At 45.0% G+C, this 17455-nt stretch overlaps 1 protein-coding gene across 1 annotated transcript; it reads left to right on the top strand.

The window, feature by feature from the left end:
* Window positions 1–7187: 7187 nt before the first annotated feature.
* Window positions 7188–11509, top strand: LOC123399800. The gene is made up of 2 exons (XM_045094181.1): window positions 7188–8197; window positions 10902–11509. Exons 1-2 carry the CDS (start codon window positions 7234–7236, stop codon window positions 10907–10909), a joined length of 972 nt encoding a protein of 323 aa, XP_044950116.1. The 5' UTR covers window positions 7188–7233; the 3' UTR covers window positions 10910–11509.
* Window positions 11510–17455: the final 5946 nt, after the last annotated feature.

The raw sequence follows: 17455 nt of genomic DNA on the forward strand, positions 1-17455 counted from the left end.
TTGCCCTTCATCTCGGTAGGCTCCGCACCCCCGGATTCCACCGAATATCCGTCTGACGGATATTGTCCCTCCTCTGAGCAACAAGGCAAGCAACCATTTTGATCATCCCGATAAATCCCATGTTCTTGCTCCTGCACTTATTTATTGCATTAGGATCAAATGCTTCAACTGCTTTTGCCACGTTAGTTGCACCCACTTCCTTCGCATGACCTAACCTTGTCACAGTAATTAGCCGAACCTTGCAACCTAGCATACCTGGTAGTTTCTTGAGCTATGTTGTGCCTTATCCTGCTATGCATGCTATGCTTAGAGTTGTGTATGGTCTGTCATCTGGGAGATGAACAGAATTGTGAGAATGTGTTCGGTAAGCAAAGGTTGTGTGTTGAACCTAATTTGGTAAAGGTACCAGTGAAAGGTTGTGTAGGAGTACATGGCGGGTTGTTTCATTGGAACCGTCCTTAGGAACTGAGTTCCGTGTATGTAATCCAAGACTAGATACTACCACACGTTGGGATACTTAATTGACCCTCTCGACTTATTAATCGCTTAGTACTCGGTCCAGGAGTTGCAAGTAGTTTCTGGTGTTTATAGTCATGCTCGAGGCCGTGCATGGTGCTGACCTGAGAGGTGGGCCGTCATGCGGTAGGCACTGGCACGGTGTACTAAGTGGCACCCGGATGGTGGGCTTGGGAACCCTGCGCACATCGTTTGAGGCCGTGGCGGAAACCCAGGCCGGACTTCCGTACGGGTTACTCTCAGATTGGCGATAAACCTGGACTAGGTACTAGTGTGGTTAACGGTCGTGGCCGACTCCCTCGCTGGGCTTCCGCTTGAAGGTTGCCGAGGTGCATGACGTGCACATGGCGATAAGTGGCGAGAGCGTGTGTGACGAAGTACCCCCTTGCAGGGTTATGATCTATTCAAATAGCCGCGTCCGCGGATATGGACTACTTGAAGACATATGTTGTTCATAGATAACTTCAATGGCTACTAATAAAATTTTCAAGATAAGCGTGAGTGTCGTGGACGGCAATTCCGTATGGAGACGGAATGATTCCACGATAGTGTATTGTTGTGGTGTTAGTGGACTCGTGTGCGAGAAATCAAGTTGTCAAAATTATTTAAAAATGCAAGTTGTTTAGCCACGAGTCAAATGTTGGCTTTCCGCATGAAACCCCACCATACCTTGTTGATACATTGCATGAGTAATTAGATATCCTAAAGTCTTGCTGAGTACCTTCGTACTCATGTTTGCTTAATAAATGTTGCAGAGGTTGCTAATGTCCCCAATGGAGGGTTCTTCGTAGACATCAACGACGACGAGTAGCTGGTGTCCCAGCTACGATCTGGCCCTACTCTGGGTCTGTAGTATAGTTAGGTCGTGTGCCTTCTAGTTGCCCTGTCTGTACTCAGACAGTTTAAACTCTTCCGCTGGCTTGTAACTGAATGACTGCTATTATGGGTCGTGAGACCCTTAATGTGTAATATTATGTTTGTGGCTCTTCCGAGCCTCTTAAATAAAGCTTGCATGTTTATGGTTATGTTGTGATGCCATCGATGTATCTATACATATCGGTATGCCATGCGTACGTGTGTCGTACTTGATATGTATGGGGTTCGATTACCTAGTCGTGAACTTAGTAGCACTCCTTACAAGGAAATGCCCCTTTGTGATCCAACGAGCCTTGGTAGTTCGCTACTGCTCCGGACACATTGGTTGACCGGCATGTGTCCTTCTTAGCTGCTGTGTCTGTCCTCTTTGGGAAAATGTCACGCGATGTAATGGAGTCCTTGTAGCTTGCTACGACTCGTCTACACTCGTTGGTGACCGACACCTGCTTTGTTGGGTCATGTATGCCTGTCCTTGTGCGGTACTGCCACTTTGGTTTATGACTAGACATGTCGATCCGGGTTCTTTGACATTGGAATGCTAGCGACACTATTGCATACGTGAGTCAAAAGACGCAAACGGTCCCGGCTAAGGTAAGGCTGCAGCCGTGGAGTTAACCGTGCGTGAGACCGCAAAGGGATGCGATGTGTTACAGGCTGGATTCCTATGGCTTAGGATCGGGGTCCCGACATTGGTCGTGCCATGCGCGACCACCTCATGAAAGCTAGTTGGCATGGTGGAAGAAGAGAAGGGAAGAAGAGAGGAGAAGAACAGAGAGGGCGACGCGAGAGAGAAGAAGAACAGAGAAATGGCGACTCTACGCTTCGGTTCGTGCTTTTCATCGCCCGAAACGACGCGGGATGCAAACCATTTGGGCCTTTAGTCCCGAGTTGAGCCACCAACCGGGACTAAAGAGGTATACCAAACGGTTGCCACCACTACGGCAGGCCACGTGTTAGGCCTTTAGTCCCGGGTTGAGCCACCAACCGGGACTAAAGAGGTATACCAACGGTCGCCACCACTACGGCAGGCCACGTGTTAGTCCTTTAGTCCCGGGTTGAGCCACCAACCGGGACTAAAGGGGGATACGAACGGTTGCCACCACCACTGCCCGCCGCGTAGCCCTTTAGTCCCGGTTTGGGACACGAACCGGGACTAAAGGCTCCTTACGGGCCGGGACTAAAGCCTCAAGGGAGGCATTGAGAATTGGGGCGACGTGGCCGGGACTACCAGAGGCAGCCGGGACTAAATGGTCCCGTCCAAAGGCCCGTTTTCCACTAGTGTAGTGTAGCTCGTGAGCCCATGATTTTTTTCTCTATGGGTCTTGCCTTGATTAGTGTGGATCAATTTTGACGTGGAGCTAGTTGTGGGATAATGCCATAATTATCGGATCATTTTTTTTAACCTCAAACCGTAGAACAATTGATCTACGGTATATTTTCATTAATTAAAAAGATATGGTACAGAAAAAATAGAAAAACTAAGGAAACAGAACTACCCAATTCCAATTTTTGGGGAAAGGAACATTGTATCAAAAATTATTATCTATCCACTGCTCAAATTCCTGAGCATGCTTCTCTTTTAGTTTGAATCTCTGCAATTTAATATCCTTCTTAAGGTAAAATCTTCAGGATTGAATTGGTTGTTGTTGTGCCCTGAAAACTTTTCCATTCCTATGAATCCAAATATTCCAGCAAGCAAGAATAACAATTCTGCAACAAATGTTTTGGGCAGCATTTCCATAGCCAACATGGTTTCCTCATAGACAGATGTGCCTTTGTTCTTTCCTCGTACTAAATTATTCCAGCATTCTCTTGCAAAGTTGCAGTAAAAGAGCAGGTGGAGTCGTGTTTCTTCAGCTTGCTGATTGCAGTTTGGGCAATGGGGATCATCCAACTGCATCCCTTTCCTTGTCATCAAAGCTCTTGTGTTAACTCTGCAGTGGGCCACTAGCGAGTAGAAATTTTTGTACTTTAGCCCGCTAGAGTTGTTCCAAATGAGTTTAAAGATTGGGTGCCCTTCATGCTCTCCCATCAATTGTTTGTACATTTGTATGGATGAGTAGCTTCTTTCAAATCCCTTGGAAGACCAAAGATCATTTTCACTTGGAACTAGCTAAGGCATGTTGTCCCTAAGAGTATTGAGTTGTTGGAAGACTTCCACAGAAAGAGGTAGATGAAAATGATCTGTTGCATCTCGAGTATCAAAGTATTCCTCGACTGAAATATTGTCATTAATAGCATATGACATCCAGGATGTCGCATATCAAAGTATACCAATTACACTCAACCTCTGCACTTATAAGATGTCACAAAGACATCTAGGATGCACACAACCAAAGAAAAAAAAGGTCCCAACACAGCGATCAATTTCTCTTAATAGCAGCACTTCTACCACCACCAAATACAACACGAAGAACATAAAAGGTCTCAAAAAGCAACGCCTCCCAGAAGGTAACATTGGACAAGCGTCGTTGTTGCATGAAATCTTGGGTTTTCACCATGGAGAAAGTCCACGCTCTCAAAACAATTCCTTCAGCAGGCAATCGCGAGGCAGAACCAATGAAGGCCAGACCTTAGGTTTTCACGCTAAAAGTTACGACTCGGTATCCGAGATGTACCATCCAAGATGAAATCCTCTAATGTTGAAGCCTCCATCTATCATTGTAGCTCCTGAGAGTTATCTAACACCGGCCTGGCTGACTCCATAGCCTTCAAGGTTCCGTCCATGTAATTGATCCTATGATCTCGTCCATCATCACCTTCTTCACCGGTCTCTTCATCATGGAAATCGAGAAGTTCTCATGTCCCAAGGTGTCATCAGCCAACAGAGTTTCGCACCACGCCCTCGAAAGCTCATAAGCTGATATGGAAATCAAGAAGCCGACATGTTCCAAGGTGTTATCAGCCATCGAGCCGCCCAAGCCCATCTTAGTCGTGCGATATCGGTGCCCACATCCGCAGCAACATGGGTGCCCCTGCCATGCAGCAGTCGTGACTCCATTGTCAACACTGGCTCGCATTCTCCACCATATCACTCCTCGTAGCTGGATCATCGCCAGATCACGAGCCTTTACCGTCAGAGAAGTACGGCGACGCCATGCACAAGAGAAAACCACCGAGACGCCTCACCTGGCCCTCGATCACCGCATGCGAGTTTTGATCCGACGGCAGGGGGCGGCGAGGGGAGGGAGCAGGGGGAGCTGGTGGCGGCTGGGGGATGTTGATCAGCACTTGAGTTCAGCTATGCCGCTTCAAGTTTCGATCCAATGAAGGGTGCCCTCTTTTCTAATCTTTTTTGTTGGTTAGGTGCAACCTGAGCTCGATTTGCTATTAAGATCCATCTTGCAAAGACAGATGAGTCAAGTGGAGTGATGGTGTTGACCCCATAGCCCATGGCCTCAGGCTTGTCGTGTACATGTACATGCCACGCCGAGAAGGGAAGGAGCGGCAATGGATTCCGGTGATGGCCTACTTCCATGGTGGCGGCCACTGCATCGACAACGACACATGGTCCTCCGTCCACGTTTGCTACCTTCACTTCACCTTCAAGATCCCAAAAAGGCCACCGTTGCCGGGCTCTCCAACCGGCTCGCTGGTGCCGCATCCCCAGGCACGATGGATCGGTGTTTGACGATAACGGGGCATCCACGCTGTCGGGGATATACCCCAGTGTAACCCAGCTTGAAGTATGACCCGCCAAGGACTTGGCGACTCACCGGCGACTCAGTAGTGACCTGGCGGGCGACTCATACTTGTCCCCACAGGCGACTTAGATAAATGATGAAGGCCCAAGGCCCGACGTACACCCTGGCATAAGGCGGCTCATAGAGAGGCCAGGAGGACCGGCTCACAAAAGAAGGCCCAAGAAGAGGAGAGACTCCCTCACAAAGGAAACAAGACCCGGATTAGGATTCAAGAGAGACTAGTCCTATTCCTACTCCTAGTAGGACTCTACATGTAAACCTACCCCTTCCACCTATATAAGGAGGGGTAAGGCGCCCCAAGAGGGACAAGATTCACAACTTAGGTCTAGACAAGACAAATCATGAGATAGACAGATTAGACACCCACGAGATTAGAGGTGGCGAGTGTGCACACTTGTAATCGAGATCATCATCTTCATCAATGAAACACAAGCAGGACGTAGGCTTTTACCTCCATCGGAGGGACCGAACCTGGATAAATCCGCGTCTCTCGATTCAGACCAACCCCTCTCAAGCCGTCACATAGCTGCGATGGCCTCACACCTAAGTTCTCTCACTAGGACATCTGCCCTGACAAAACGCGCCAATCCAAGCAGGCTCTTCATGCCCGATGACTCCGTCAACTGCAGCATCGCGCACCACATGGTCGATAGGTTCGGCGTGACCTGACCAGCTCCGGTGCGCCACTGGGGTGCGGCCCGACCAGGTCAGGTCGGGTGTTGTCGGTTGGTGCGCGTGGAACATGTGTTCGGTTTCGATATTGTTAAGTAAACCGGACAGAAACCAAAAAAAAAAAAGATATCCCGCCTATCTGGCGCGCCCAGTCAACACCAAAATTTGGGGAAAATAAAATGGGGTGAAAAGTGGCACAAGTTTGCTTAAATGAGGTATAAATTAAAAAATTGCTAAATGGGGAATTCTATCAAAAAAACGAAATGTTTGAGGGTAAAAAGTGGAATTAACTTTATTTTGCCCCTTGCAGTTCCATGAAACATGATGTGAAAAAAGCCGTCAAAACACTGTGTGAACTTTTGTGAAAGAGTGAATACTCAACCGGCAGCAATGCTGCTATTTGAAGAACCTATATATATGAGACCAGGTCGTTGTTGACAATTTGGAGGATGGTGGGGTGTTGATGTGGCCTTTTACAACTCAAGCACGGCATCAAGATAAATTACGAGAGTAGGTTTATGAGGTCATCATGAAGATACCGATAGATTAATACAGCAGTAGGTTTAGAGCCAACTTTCATGTGGCCTTGAGCATCTCAAGGACATTGTGAATATTAAGGCCATGTTTCTTTAAAAAGTCCCATGATTTTTTTAGTCCCAACTAAAAAGTCTCTAATCCCTATTTGTTTTTTTAAAGACTAAACATGGACTAAAGGTCATTAAATGATGTGCAAAAAGACCATGTTACCCCTAGTAATATACTAGAAGTTACTCCCTCCGGTCCTTTTTAGTCTGCATATTAGCTTTGTCCGAAGTCAAAGTATCTCTACTTTGACCAAATTTATAGAAACATATATCAACATTCACAATGTCAAATTAATATTGTTAGATTCATTACGAAATGTAGTTTCATGAAACGTGTATTTGGTACTGTAGATGTTGATATTTTTTAATATATATTTGGTCAAACTTTGTAAAGTTTGACTTGATACAATTTTAATATGCGGAGTAAAAAGGACCGGAGGGAGTATTAAATGACATGCTAAAAGTAGGGACACTGTTGGAAAAAGTGTCAAAAAAGTCCCAAAAAGTCCCTTCCATAGGGACTTTTTCCTTTAGTCTCAAATATCTCCTTTTAGTCCTAAAAGTCCCTTCTGTTTCTTTCACATGAGACTAAAAGGGACTTTTTTTTAGTCCCTACACCAAAAAGTGAAACACCCCTAAGTAATACAAGTGTAGACCAAATAGAGAGCCATGTGCCCCGAAGAACCTCCACCATGAAATCATAAACAATTAAGATTGAGACTTGTGAAAGGGAGAAAGCAACTAATTAATAACATGGCTTGGTTAAACGGAGAACAGAGAAGACTTCAAACTTGTCTTAAGATCTAAGGGTGCACCGAGATAGGAGTTGGGAACACAACCAACCTCATAAACTCCATCCAACTATCAAACCACACAGCTCCATGGATGCCAAACTGATGGTGGCCACAGATCCTCGTGATGTGAAGAAGTTGAAGGCTGTCCTGAACAAGGACGATGCCGTGGCAATGGTCGTGGTTACTGCGACGAGCAAGAAGCCTTCCGAGGAAGACAAATCCTCAACTGGTAACATCAACCCCCTACTGCTTTCATCTGCGCGAAGAGGTTTCTGGGGGGAATTGAAAGTCCTCCTCGAGATGGAAGATGCTGAAATTCCACCAATCATGATTCCTACTAAAGAATATTTGGAGTTAGCAAGAATTGTGGTGTCAACTGCTCGTGATGTAGAACAGGGCGTTGACCACCATCCTGGTGCTTCGCTTGCACCTGGGGCACTTCTCAAAGGTGTCACACCTGATGGGGATACTGCACTACATGCGGTCGCCGGCAAAGGGGATGACCAGAATTTCTTGAAGTATGCCGGCATCATCTACGGAAGGGACACCGGCCTCCTGTTCGAGAAGAATCACAAAGGTGACACGCCCTTGCATTCTGCTGCCCGAGCTGGGAACTCCAAAATGGTTTCTCATCTCATTGATCTAGCTGCACGTGAGGGTACCGACGCGAAGCTCAGACTCCTGAGGATGGAAAACAAGCGTCGCGAGACGGCCCTGCACGAGGCTGTCCGATTTGAAGACGGTGGAATGCTGGGTGAAAAGGAGAGAGAAGCATTGCTTGGTGGTGCTGACATCGCGGCAGAAGCAAAGAATAAGGATGGTGCTGATGTCACACTAGAAGAGAAAAACATAGTCAAGCTGCTAATGGGTGCTGATCCCGAATTGGCTAATTATCCTGCAGACCACATTTCACCATTGTACCTAGCCATCTTGCTGGGGAAGAGTACCGTTGCACTGACTCTATATGATAAGAGTGATGGCAATCTCTCCTACTCCGGGGCAGATGGACAAAACGCCTTGCATGTTGCTGTTGTTCGAGACAGAGACCCAGGTACCTACTAAATTCTTCTATTTTCAGAACTTGCTTGTCTATAATTTCGGCAAGTGATTACATGGGAGAAAAGTGAAGATCAGTAATACAATCTGGCGATATGCTCGCCGTGAAAGGAGTACGATGTAATGTTGGCACGATTCGTCGATATAGCCTCTAAAAATGGCCTAGGAAAGTTACCGATATAGCCGATCCCCTATAACCGGTTAGAGAAGTAAAAGTTTGGATGCGGATGCGGATGTTCCATAGGCTCCGTCGCTGTCTTCGACCACCTGGATTTATGCCTCCTCGTCCCGTCGTCAGATCCAATGGAGTTGCGGCTGCTGCCGGCGCTGCCGAATTTGGCACTTCCGGGTGCCAACGACTGCGCATTGCCATGGATTGGTTGGGAACCGGGCCACACAGCCCCGGCAACGCTTCCATGCCGCATGCAGTTATTGGCTTCGCCTCTAGCCACTCAAATCTCTTCCGTCGGTGATTTGCCGACAAAAACTCCCGGCTGTCGTCAGGTCTCGGCGCTGGCCCAATGGCTCGTTGGCTCATCGTTGTCGTTCATAAAGTGCGACGACTGCCCACGGCAGATGGTGCGCCGAGTTTCTACCACGCCGAAATATCACGGATGGGTGTTCTTAAGTGCAAAATGATGGGATATATACTTCTTTTTATTCGGTGGTTCACCGGATTCGGCGCAATTTTGGTAGCTTAATGTTTTCTCGTATTTGTGTGTAAGATGGATGCACATTTTTTTATTGGAAAGAAGAATACATCGATATATTGATATCACAAATAGATTCCCGTGCACTCGTTACTAGAAAGATGAAACTAGATGTGTAGCTTGTCTAGTTTTTTTAGAATCAAAGAAGAAAAGTGTGCAAGCTCAAGAACCCGTAGATCATTAATGAAGACATAGAGACGATATTAATTCAACTATAGTGAAAGCAGTTATGGAAGTTGGACATGTTTTACAGTGTCTAATTATGGTTCTTGTTTTGTTTGGCCTTGCTTTCGTAGCGAACAATTAATGAATTATGTTCTCCAATGTATCAAAATGTCGATAAATGAAATAAATAAGCAAAGAAGTGTGTATCGGTGGCCGAAAAAGAATTTTTTTACTCCTTTATATATAGAGGATCGCTTAGGTCTGGCCAAATCTTAATGGAGTAAAAATACTCGACTAAGATTTTACTCCGTTATTTTTAAGGGATGGGTTAGAACTGCCATAATGCTCTATGTCGATTCCATTGTCGGTGGTGATGGGGTAGACAAGGAAAAGCTCCTGCACAAGGCAGATAGGCTCAGCAAGGACATTATCTATGGGAATGATGAATAGCGCCTCGGGTGACCTGCTTCGTACACGAAGAGAGACTATTTTCGTGTAGGAGGTAAAACTTAGCACCCTTGAAAACTGAGGGCAAATCAGATTAAGGTAACACAACTAGGGGCAGAAATGAAATTGGAACTATGACTTTTTATAGAGCATTGGATGATGGCAATAATCTTCAAATTTCTCTAGGCTAGCTGTGTCTTGTAACAATCCGTTCATCTAGTGAAAAATAATGTAGATTGCCTCAATAAACCAAGAATCTTGGACAACTTTACAAGTCTTTTCATGTGTATATTTCTATAGAAATATTTAGAGCACATGCTGTAGAAAAATGTTCATACGGTGATAATAGTGTTCATTTCCGTAGTTAAAACGTTAAATAATACACGATTCTCAAAGTCATTTTGATGGTTTTGGTGGAAAAATAGAAACTCTCATGCGGCTGAGACTTAGCAAAACCAATTTGTCCATTAATTGTGTACATATATTGTGCTTTAGTATAGAATATTGCTAGCTAGCATATCTCTCTATTTCTCCTCTCCATGCATGTAGTCATCTTACACTTGGACGTTGTTGTCTTATGTTACTACATTATTGAATACGCTATTGAGGATGATCGAATACGCATATATATTGAAGGCATTTTTTAATACTAACATACAAAGTACATTCTTCCCAGTGATGGTAGAACTCCTAGTACATTGGAACAAGAACCTTACTTCACAGGTGGACAAAGATGGGAGTACGCCGCTTCACTTTGCTTCATCTGTTTATTTCTCAACTGGCCCACTTGGTGTCGTTTTCAATGGTTACCCTGGAGATGTACACCGAAACCTTGAGAATGTATTCAGTGCAAACCACTTAGCACTGTATCAAGCAGACAAGAATGGATCTTTCCCCATACATGTGGCTGCCTCTGTAGGTTTCGTATGTGCCATCAAGTTATTCACTGAAACCTATCGGGATAGTGTGGACTTGCGTGACGCTAAGGGAAGGACGTTCCTTCATGTTGCTGTCGAGAAAGAACGACTGGGCATAGTCACTGCTGTATGTCGAGCTCGATCTTTAGCGGGGATTCTGAATATACAAGACAATGAGGGGAACACTGCATTGCACTTAGCTATCCAGGCTGGAAGCTTTAAGATATTCTGTGCTCTATTTGGAAACCAGGAGGTGAATTTGAATCTAACAAATAACCACGGGGAAACTCCCCTTGATCTATCAAGAAATAAACTTCCATGCGGAATAGGTTATGCACATGTAATTAATACATTCTCGATCTGTTTTACTTTCAACTTCACCCCTGGAATTATATATATAGCTCATCCATAGCACATTGCTTCATTTCATACTCATTATTTCTGCTTGTTTTCATTTCAGAACCCTGAAAATAAAATACACCGTGCCTTATGGTCTGTCGGCGCGAACCAGGGTGCCCTTCGCTGGGATAAGATTGAGGAAATGTATAGGCAGCGTATAAATCCGGATCACGAGGAGAAAGAATCGGAGAGGCTGAAAGATGCGACACAAACGCTTATCATTGTTTCGGTCCTAATATCAACTGTGGCCTTCAGTGCAACATTTGCCCTTCCTGGAGGTTTCATAGCCGACGATCATACAAACGGAGGCACGCCAACACTTGCTGGGAGTTATGTTTTCGACGCGTTCATAATGGCCACCACATTAGCTTTCATCTGCTCTGCACTAGCTACAGGTGGCTTTGCAGTTGCTGCAGTTCCCATGGTTAACTTAAAGGCCCGCACAAAGAACTTTCTTTTATCAGCGCTTGTCTTGTGGAGTTCAGTAACGTGCATGTCTATTGCTTTTGCGCTGGGTGTGTACATGGCGTTAGCTCCGGTTACTCGCATTACTGCTGTTTCAGTTTGTGTTATTACTCCTACCATAATGCTAAGTACAAATATGGAAGCTATTACTACAATGGTTACACTTGCTCCACCATTACTAATTAGGAAAGGTTTATTCCAAGGAATGCTACAGTTAGTAAGGGGTGGCCTAGTCAGAATTGTGTTTGCACTTTGGCCCTTCCTAGTTACCTTTGGTTGGGCCGCGTTGGCAAGGATACACCGCCATCGCTAATATTATTATCATAAACATGTGCATGTCCAGAACTGGTGTTATGGAAGCATTTGGTGTGTATTCTGCTGGCTTGTAATACACATATTTTCTGTAAGACTCGTTGAACTCGTACGAGGTAACCATCATTACTGCAATATTTTTCTAAAAATAGCTCCATGTGTTCTGCAACTATGCTGGCCTGGTAACGTACTCCCTCCATCCTAAAATAATTGTCTTAACTTTGTATTAACTTTAGTATAAAGTTATACTAAGCTTGAAACATTTATTTTGGAACGGAGGGAGTATCTTGTTCAAGACTACATGTGCTTATAGGACATGACCGTGCTGAATGCTGAATAACCTGGGCAATATTTTAGAGTTTCTTTTTTGAGTAAAATTAACCTTTTTTATTGCTCAAATAGTAACAGATCGTTTACAAGCTTGGGCACTAAAAATACAGGGGCTCATCCAGCCAATCCTGAGATTGAACATTAGTTGTATGCCTGAGAGGAGAACTGCCGCTTCATTTGCTTCTCCCGGGCAGTGGGCAAAGGTTATTTTCGAGAACTCATGTGCTAGCTGTGCGCATTCTGCCAATATCGCTGCTGCAGGAGAACGAGAATTACCATTCCCGTTCATTGCTTCAATCTCAATTTGACTGGCCGAGTTCACTAGTATGTGGCTACACCTAATTGTGAATTGTGATCTAGGGTTCCCTGCAACGGTCTGCCTCATCTTGGGTGGACCCTGACCCGTGCCGACAGGATGGCTTCTGCTTCGTTTTTAGGTGTTCTTGAGTTTCATTAGGGTTTATGTCATGCTCCAAAAAGCAAGGTGGTGTCGGCGCGACAATTTCTAATGATAGAATAAGGTTTTACCCACCTAGCCCCCATCCCGATGGAGTGCCCTGTTACAGGAGGGCGTGTGGAAATTTGTCTCGGACGTATCACACAAGATTCGGTGGATCTACTTGGATCTGGTCTTTTCATTCGTCTACGTTTGTGTATATACAACTTTGATAAAAAAAACATTCAGGAAAGGTTTGATGTAAGCATCTTTTCATCTACAACGGTTGTTATTCTTGTGCGATTTCCAAGACCTTAGCATGCCAACTCCCGATGTTATCTACTACAGAAAAGTTTGTCGGGCTCATGTGAGGGAGGCGCGATGACGGCGACGCGCCTTCAACTCCAATGCTTGTAATTTGTATTGCTTATGTTTTTTTACTGTCGTGATTATTGATAAATAAATCGGAATGTTAAAAAAAAACTATGTGAAGCCAGCGGGAGTCCATTCCACAACGCCATCGCCTTCGTAGAGTCCATGCCAAAAACATGCATTGTTGGTCTGCCTTGATCGTGTCGTCACCAACAATGCGTGGAGAGACATATTTGCTCCTGCCAGGGTTGATCACCTGGTGGCGCTTAGTTCGGACCAGAGATTTGGATTTCGTCCGAAAAAAATCAATTCGTCCGAAATTCGTCCATCGTGTTTGGGTTCGGTAATAATACAAACCGGTCAAGAAATCTGGTCCCATTCGAATTTTCTGGCCGGCCCATGGTTCAAAAAGGCCCGCATGTATCCCCCAGTCGTATAAATGTTGCAACCGAGCATCCCTAACCTTAACTTCCTTTTTTTTCTCGAAAAAATTCACTGTTTCGACCCTAGCTACGTAAAGAATTCATAGAACGAACTCGCTCTGAAAATATTTCACGATTTGACCCTTTTTAGAAACGCCAGAAATCGTGGCGTTGTTGTGGCATCTAAATATGCCAGTCTACCGCGGTGTTTTTGATCCATATACAAACATCGGTCTACCTCGCGTTGCAGCCCAGGCTGAAACGCCACAATAGTTGACGTTGATGTCCACGCTAGCAAAGCCATGGGAGCTGGCGTTGCACGTTTACCACGGCGCCAGCACGGACCGGGGAAACGGGGGGTGGGAGCTGGCGTTGCATGTTTCGCTGGCATGATATGATGGGATCAGCCACATGCCATGACTGATCCTCCCTTCCTCCCTTGGGCCGTGGTGCATGCAGTGGATTAAAATAAGAAAAATCTAAAACAAACCTTCAATTTATAGGTGAAAGCTAAATCAAATTCTGAACTCCCAATCCTTGAAATTGACACACCAAACTCTTTTATCCCGGTCTATTTTGAACCTTGAGAAGATTTAGGTGGGATTCGCTGAACTGGGTCAGCCCATTAATGCAGTCACTCGCGCTGGTCTGGTTTTCATTGATTTTTCTCTGGTATTTTCCATCATTATACTTTACTTTTTTGCCGACTTTATCTGGTTTTTCTTTCTTTGTTATACGTTTGGTTTCTCTTGTTTCTTTCTTTATTTTCTTCATTTTTTTACTTTTTTTTGTTTCTTTACCAGTAACCGGCTTTCTTTTTTACACATGTCTAGTTATTCTCAATGCCATAGTAAATTTTTAGCACAAATATATTTTTAATACATTGTATTTACATTTTTTTTGGATACTAGTTTTTCAAAAAATTGAATACACGCTAATATTTTTCAAATAGACGCTTTACATTTCTTAATGAAAATATATTTTTATAAAATTACATGATTTTTTTAAATTGTCAGACATTTTAAAATTATCTAAACTTTTTCAAACACATGTCACATATATTGTTTTAAGGGTATGACACATTTTTTACATCATGATTTTTTTTACATTGTATACACTTCTTTCTGAAAATGTCACAAGCACATTTATTTAAACTCGTGAACAATCTTGAAATGCAACGTACTTTTTTCTAAACTCGTGATATTTTTTAGATGTCACAAACATTTCTTTACAGATTTGTTCAGGTTTTAAACTTTTTTCCCATTTTTAAAGTTTAGAAAAAGTGTTTGCACTTAAAAAAAAAATCTGGATTAAAAATAAATATATTTCAGAAAGTGTTTGCTTTTCGAAATTGATTATTTTTCAAAACAATAGCTTTTTTGAAAGTATTCAGAATTTTCAAAAAGTTCTCACACTCTACAAGATGTTCGTACATTCCGAAATAGTTTACATTTTGAATATTTGTTTGCCCAAAAAATAAATTCGAAGTTCATTGCTTCAGTTTTTTCCAAAACACAAATAATTTACAAAATTGAAAAAACATTATTTGAAAAATGTGACACAATTTTGGAAAATCCGCATCATTTTTCGTAGCATGTGAAAAACTGTTGGAAGTCTGAAGTTTTTTGACAAATGTGGTTTTTTTTATATCACAAACAGTTTTAAAAAATGTGAATAGAATTTGAAAATTCTAAACTTAAAAAAAAGGAATTGAGTTCTGCCAAAAAAACAACATTTTTTAACTTCTGGACAATTTTAGTAATGCGTCAAAAAAAATTAAACTTCATGAATTCTTGTTCTGGTAAAGTGGGCTGGCCCAAATTCTCATCCCGGAGAGTAGTACGTAATCCCGGTCGGGATTGTAGTATTCCCGACGTGCCAAACAGATCTAAGGTCTAAAATAGATCGGGATTACAAGTTCAGAGTGTCAATTTCCGGGATTCAAAGTTCAGGGTTTGATTTAGCTTTCGTCTATCACTTCAAGGTTTATTTTGGACTTTTTCCATTAAAATATTAGGATCCTCGTTGACATACCGTTGCGCATGCAGTTTGATGCAACCAACCACCCACCCAACCACCATTCCCTTCCCTTCCCTTCCCTTCCCTTCCTCACTTGGGCCGTGGTGCCTGGTCAGACGCACAAGGACACACGCAACCAGCCACGACTGACGATCGCGTCTCTGACGCCGGGGCAAACATGCGATCAGCAACGCCACGCTGCTGCACAGCACAACAACGCCAGCTTCAATGGCGTTTCTAGCCTGGGCTGCAACACGAGGTAGACTGACGTTTGTATCTGGATCAGAAACGCACCGGTAGACTGACGTTTTTACGTGCAGCAGCAACGCCACGGGTTATAGCGTTTTTAAAAGAGTCAGATCGTAAAATAATTTTGTACAGAGTTCATTTTGTGCTATAGTTTCAGATTAAGGACAGAACAGTGAAAAAACTCTCTTTTCTCCACTCCTGTTCGTCTTTGCGGCGGCTGCATGCCTGCATCCCTCCTCCTCCAGCGCTCAACCTCCTTCTCCTTCTCCTCTAGCGATTCACCTCCTCCCAACCTCCTTCTTCTCACCTCCTCCTGCTCTACTCCCCGTTCTTTTTTCACATGGAGGGTAAGGCCGCGGCCGTGACAAGGCGTTCTTCTTTGGCTGGCTCATGAAGCACGACAGCGGTAGATTGTTGGCCTACTGGATTGTTAATGTAATGTTCAAGTCTGGTCTGTAAAATTTGATGCATGGATAGTACGATTTTTGCACTGTTTTTTTTTAATTTGGGTAATTTTTTGTTAAGATTTGTTCAAATTTTAAATTTTGATTAGTCATTTTCGTCCGAAATTTTTCGAAATAAATCCAAAAACCCAAACTTTGCCCATTTTGCCCAGCCCCGGTAAATTTTGCAAAACGAAATCCAAAACATTGGTTCGGACCACCTAGCTATCCTACTCCAGTGTGTGCTGGAAGAGCCGCCCCCGACGCCAGGGAGGACATGCAGACAATATGAGGTCATGTGGGAGAGGGATCTGTCTCTCCCTGAGGTAATTATGAACACGTGGACTGAGATGGGTTCTATGCTTCATCTTGGTGATATTGCTTCTGGTCTGGGTAGCGTGATGCAAGAATTGCAAGATTGGAGCCGGAAAAGTTTGGTAATGTTATTAAAGAAATTAATAAATTTCGCTCTCGCCTAGAGGAGCTTATGTCTATGAATGTAGACAGGAAGGAAATATGGGAGGCGATTGACCGGATGAACGGATTCCTATATAGAGATATATAGAGAGGAAATGATGTGGATGTAAAGATCCCGTATTGCTTGGCTGCGAGATGGTGACCGTAACACTTAGTTTTTCAAGAAAAAACGGTACGTGACGGCCACAACCACACCTCTCGACTCCTGCCCCGGCCCCCCTCCCGAGTCGCTCCCGAGCTGCCTTGCAGAGGTTGCGGCACGGCACACCGCCGAAGACCAGCCCGCCCCCCGGTCATGGACGTACTACTCATACTTTGAGTTCACCCTCAGAGAGCGTAAGCCCAAGAATTCGGGGAACCTCGTGTCCGAGTCGGAGTGTCTTTCGCTGTTGCCTGCTACAAGTATACGTGAGGGACAAGCGCGCAGCGAACGAGTTGTAATCTCGATCGCCCAAATCAGAGAGGAACACCGGCCCGTTGCGAGCAAATTCGGGGAGATGGATCGGTTGATATTCACAACGGTGAGCAGGGCGGCTGCAGAGGAACCCATCCACGACGACGAATATGACGACCACTACGACAACGACCTGGGCCCGGAGGAGCGCCGCCTGCTGCGGCGACGCCGTCAGCGGCGGCGGCGCAGGCAGCGGGAGCGGCGCGTGAAGAGGCTCGTGGCGTCGGGGCTGCAGCCGTGGCAGGTTTGGAAGCTGGAGGAGGACGTCGGCAGGGTGTTGAGGGTCCTGCGACGGCGCCCAATGCTGCCAGAGCTCTTCACCGTGTCCGAGCTGGCGTTGACCTCCGTGGGCGTCTTGGGCATCATGCTCGGCGCCTTCATCGCCGGCTTGGTCGGCTGGGCCGTGTTGACCGTCGGCGTCGCCATCCTAATACTCGTAACCTCATCAATCTGTCTGTCTGACGCCAATCACCGGATAGCGGAGCAGGCGCGGGCTGACGCGGAGGAGCTGCAGGCCGCCGTGCGCGCCGTCCTGGAGCGCACGGGCAACGCCGATCTGCTCCCACTCCAAGATTGGTAGATGCAATGACTTTCTCCCTCCATCGCACCAGTTCCACGGGCTCCGGTGTTCCGGCA

Source organism: Hordeum vulgare, chromosome 5H, assembly GCF_904849725.1.
Source record: "Hordeum vulgare subsp. vulgare chromosome 5H, MorexV3_pseudomolecules_assembly, whole genome shotgun sequence".
Taxonomy (NCBI): Eukaryota; Viridiplantae; Streptophyta; class Magnoliopsida; order Poales; family Poaceae; genus Hordeum; species Hordeum vulgare.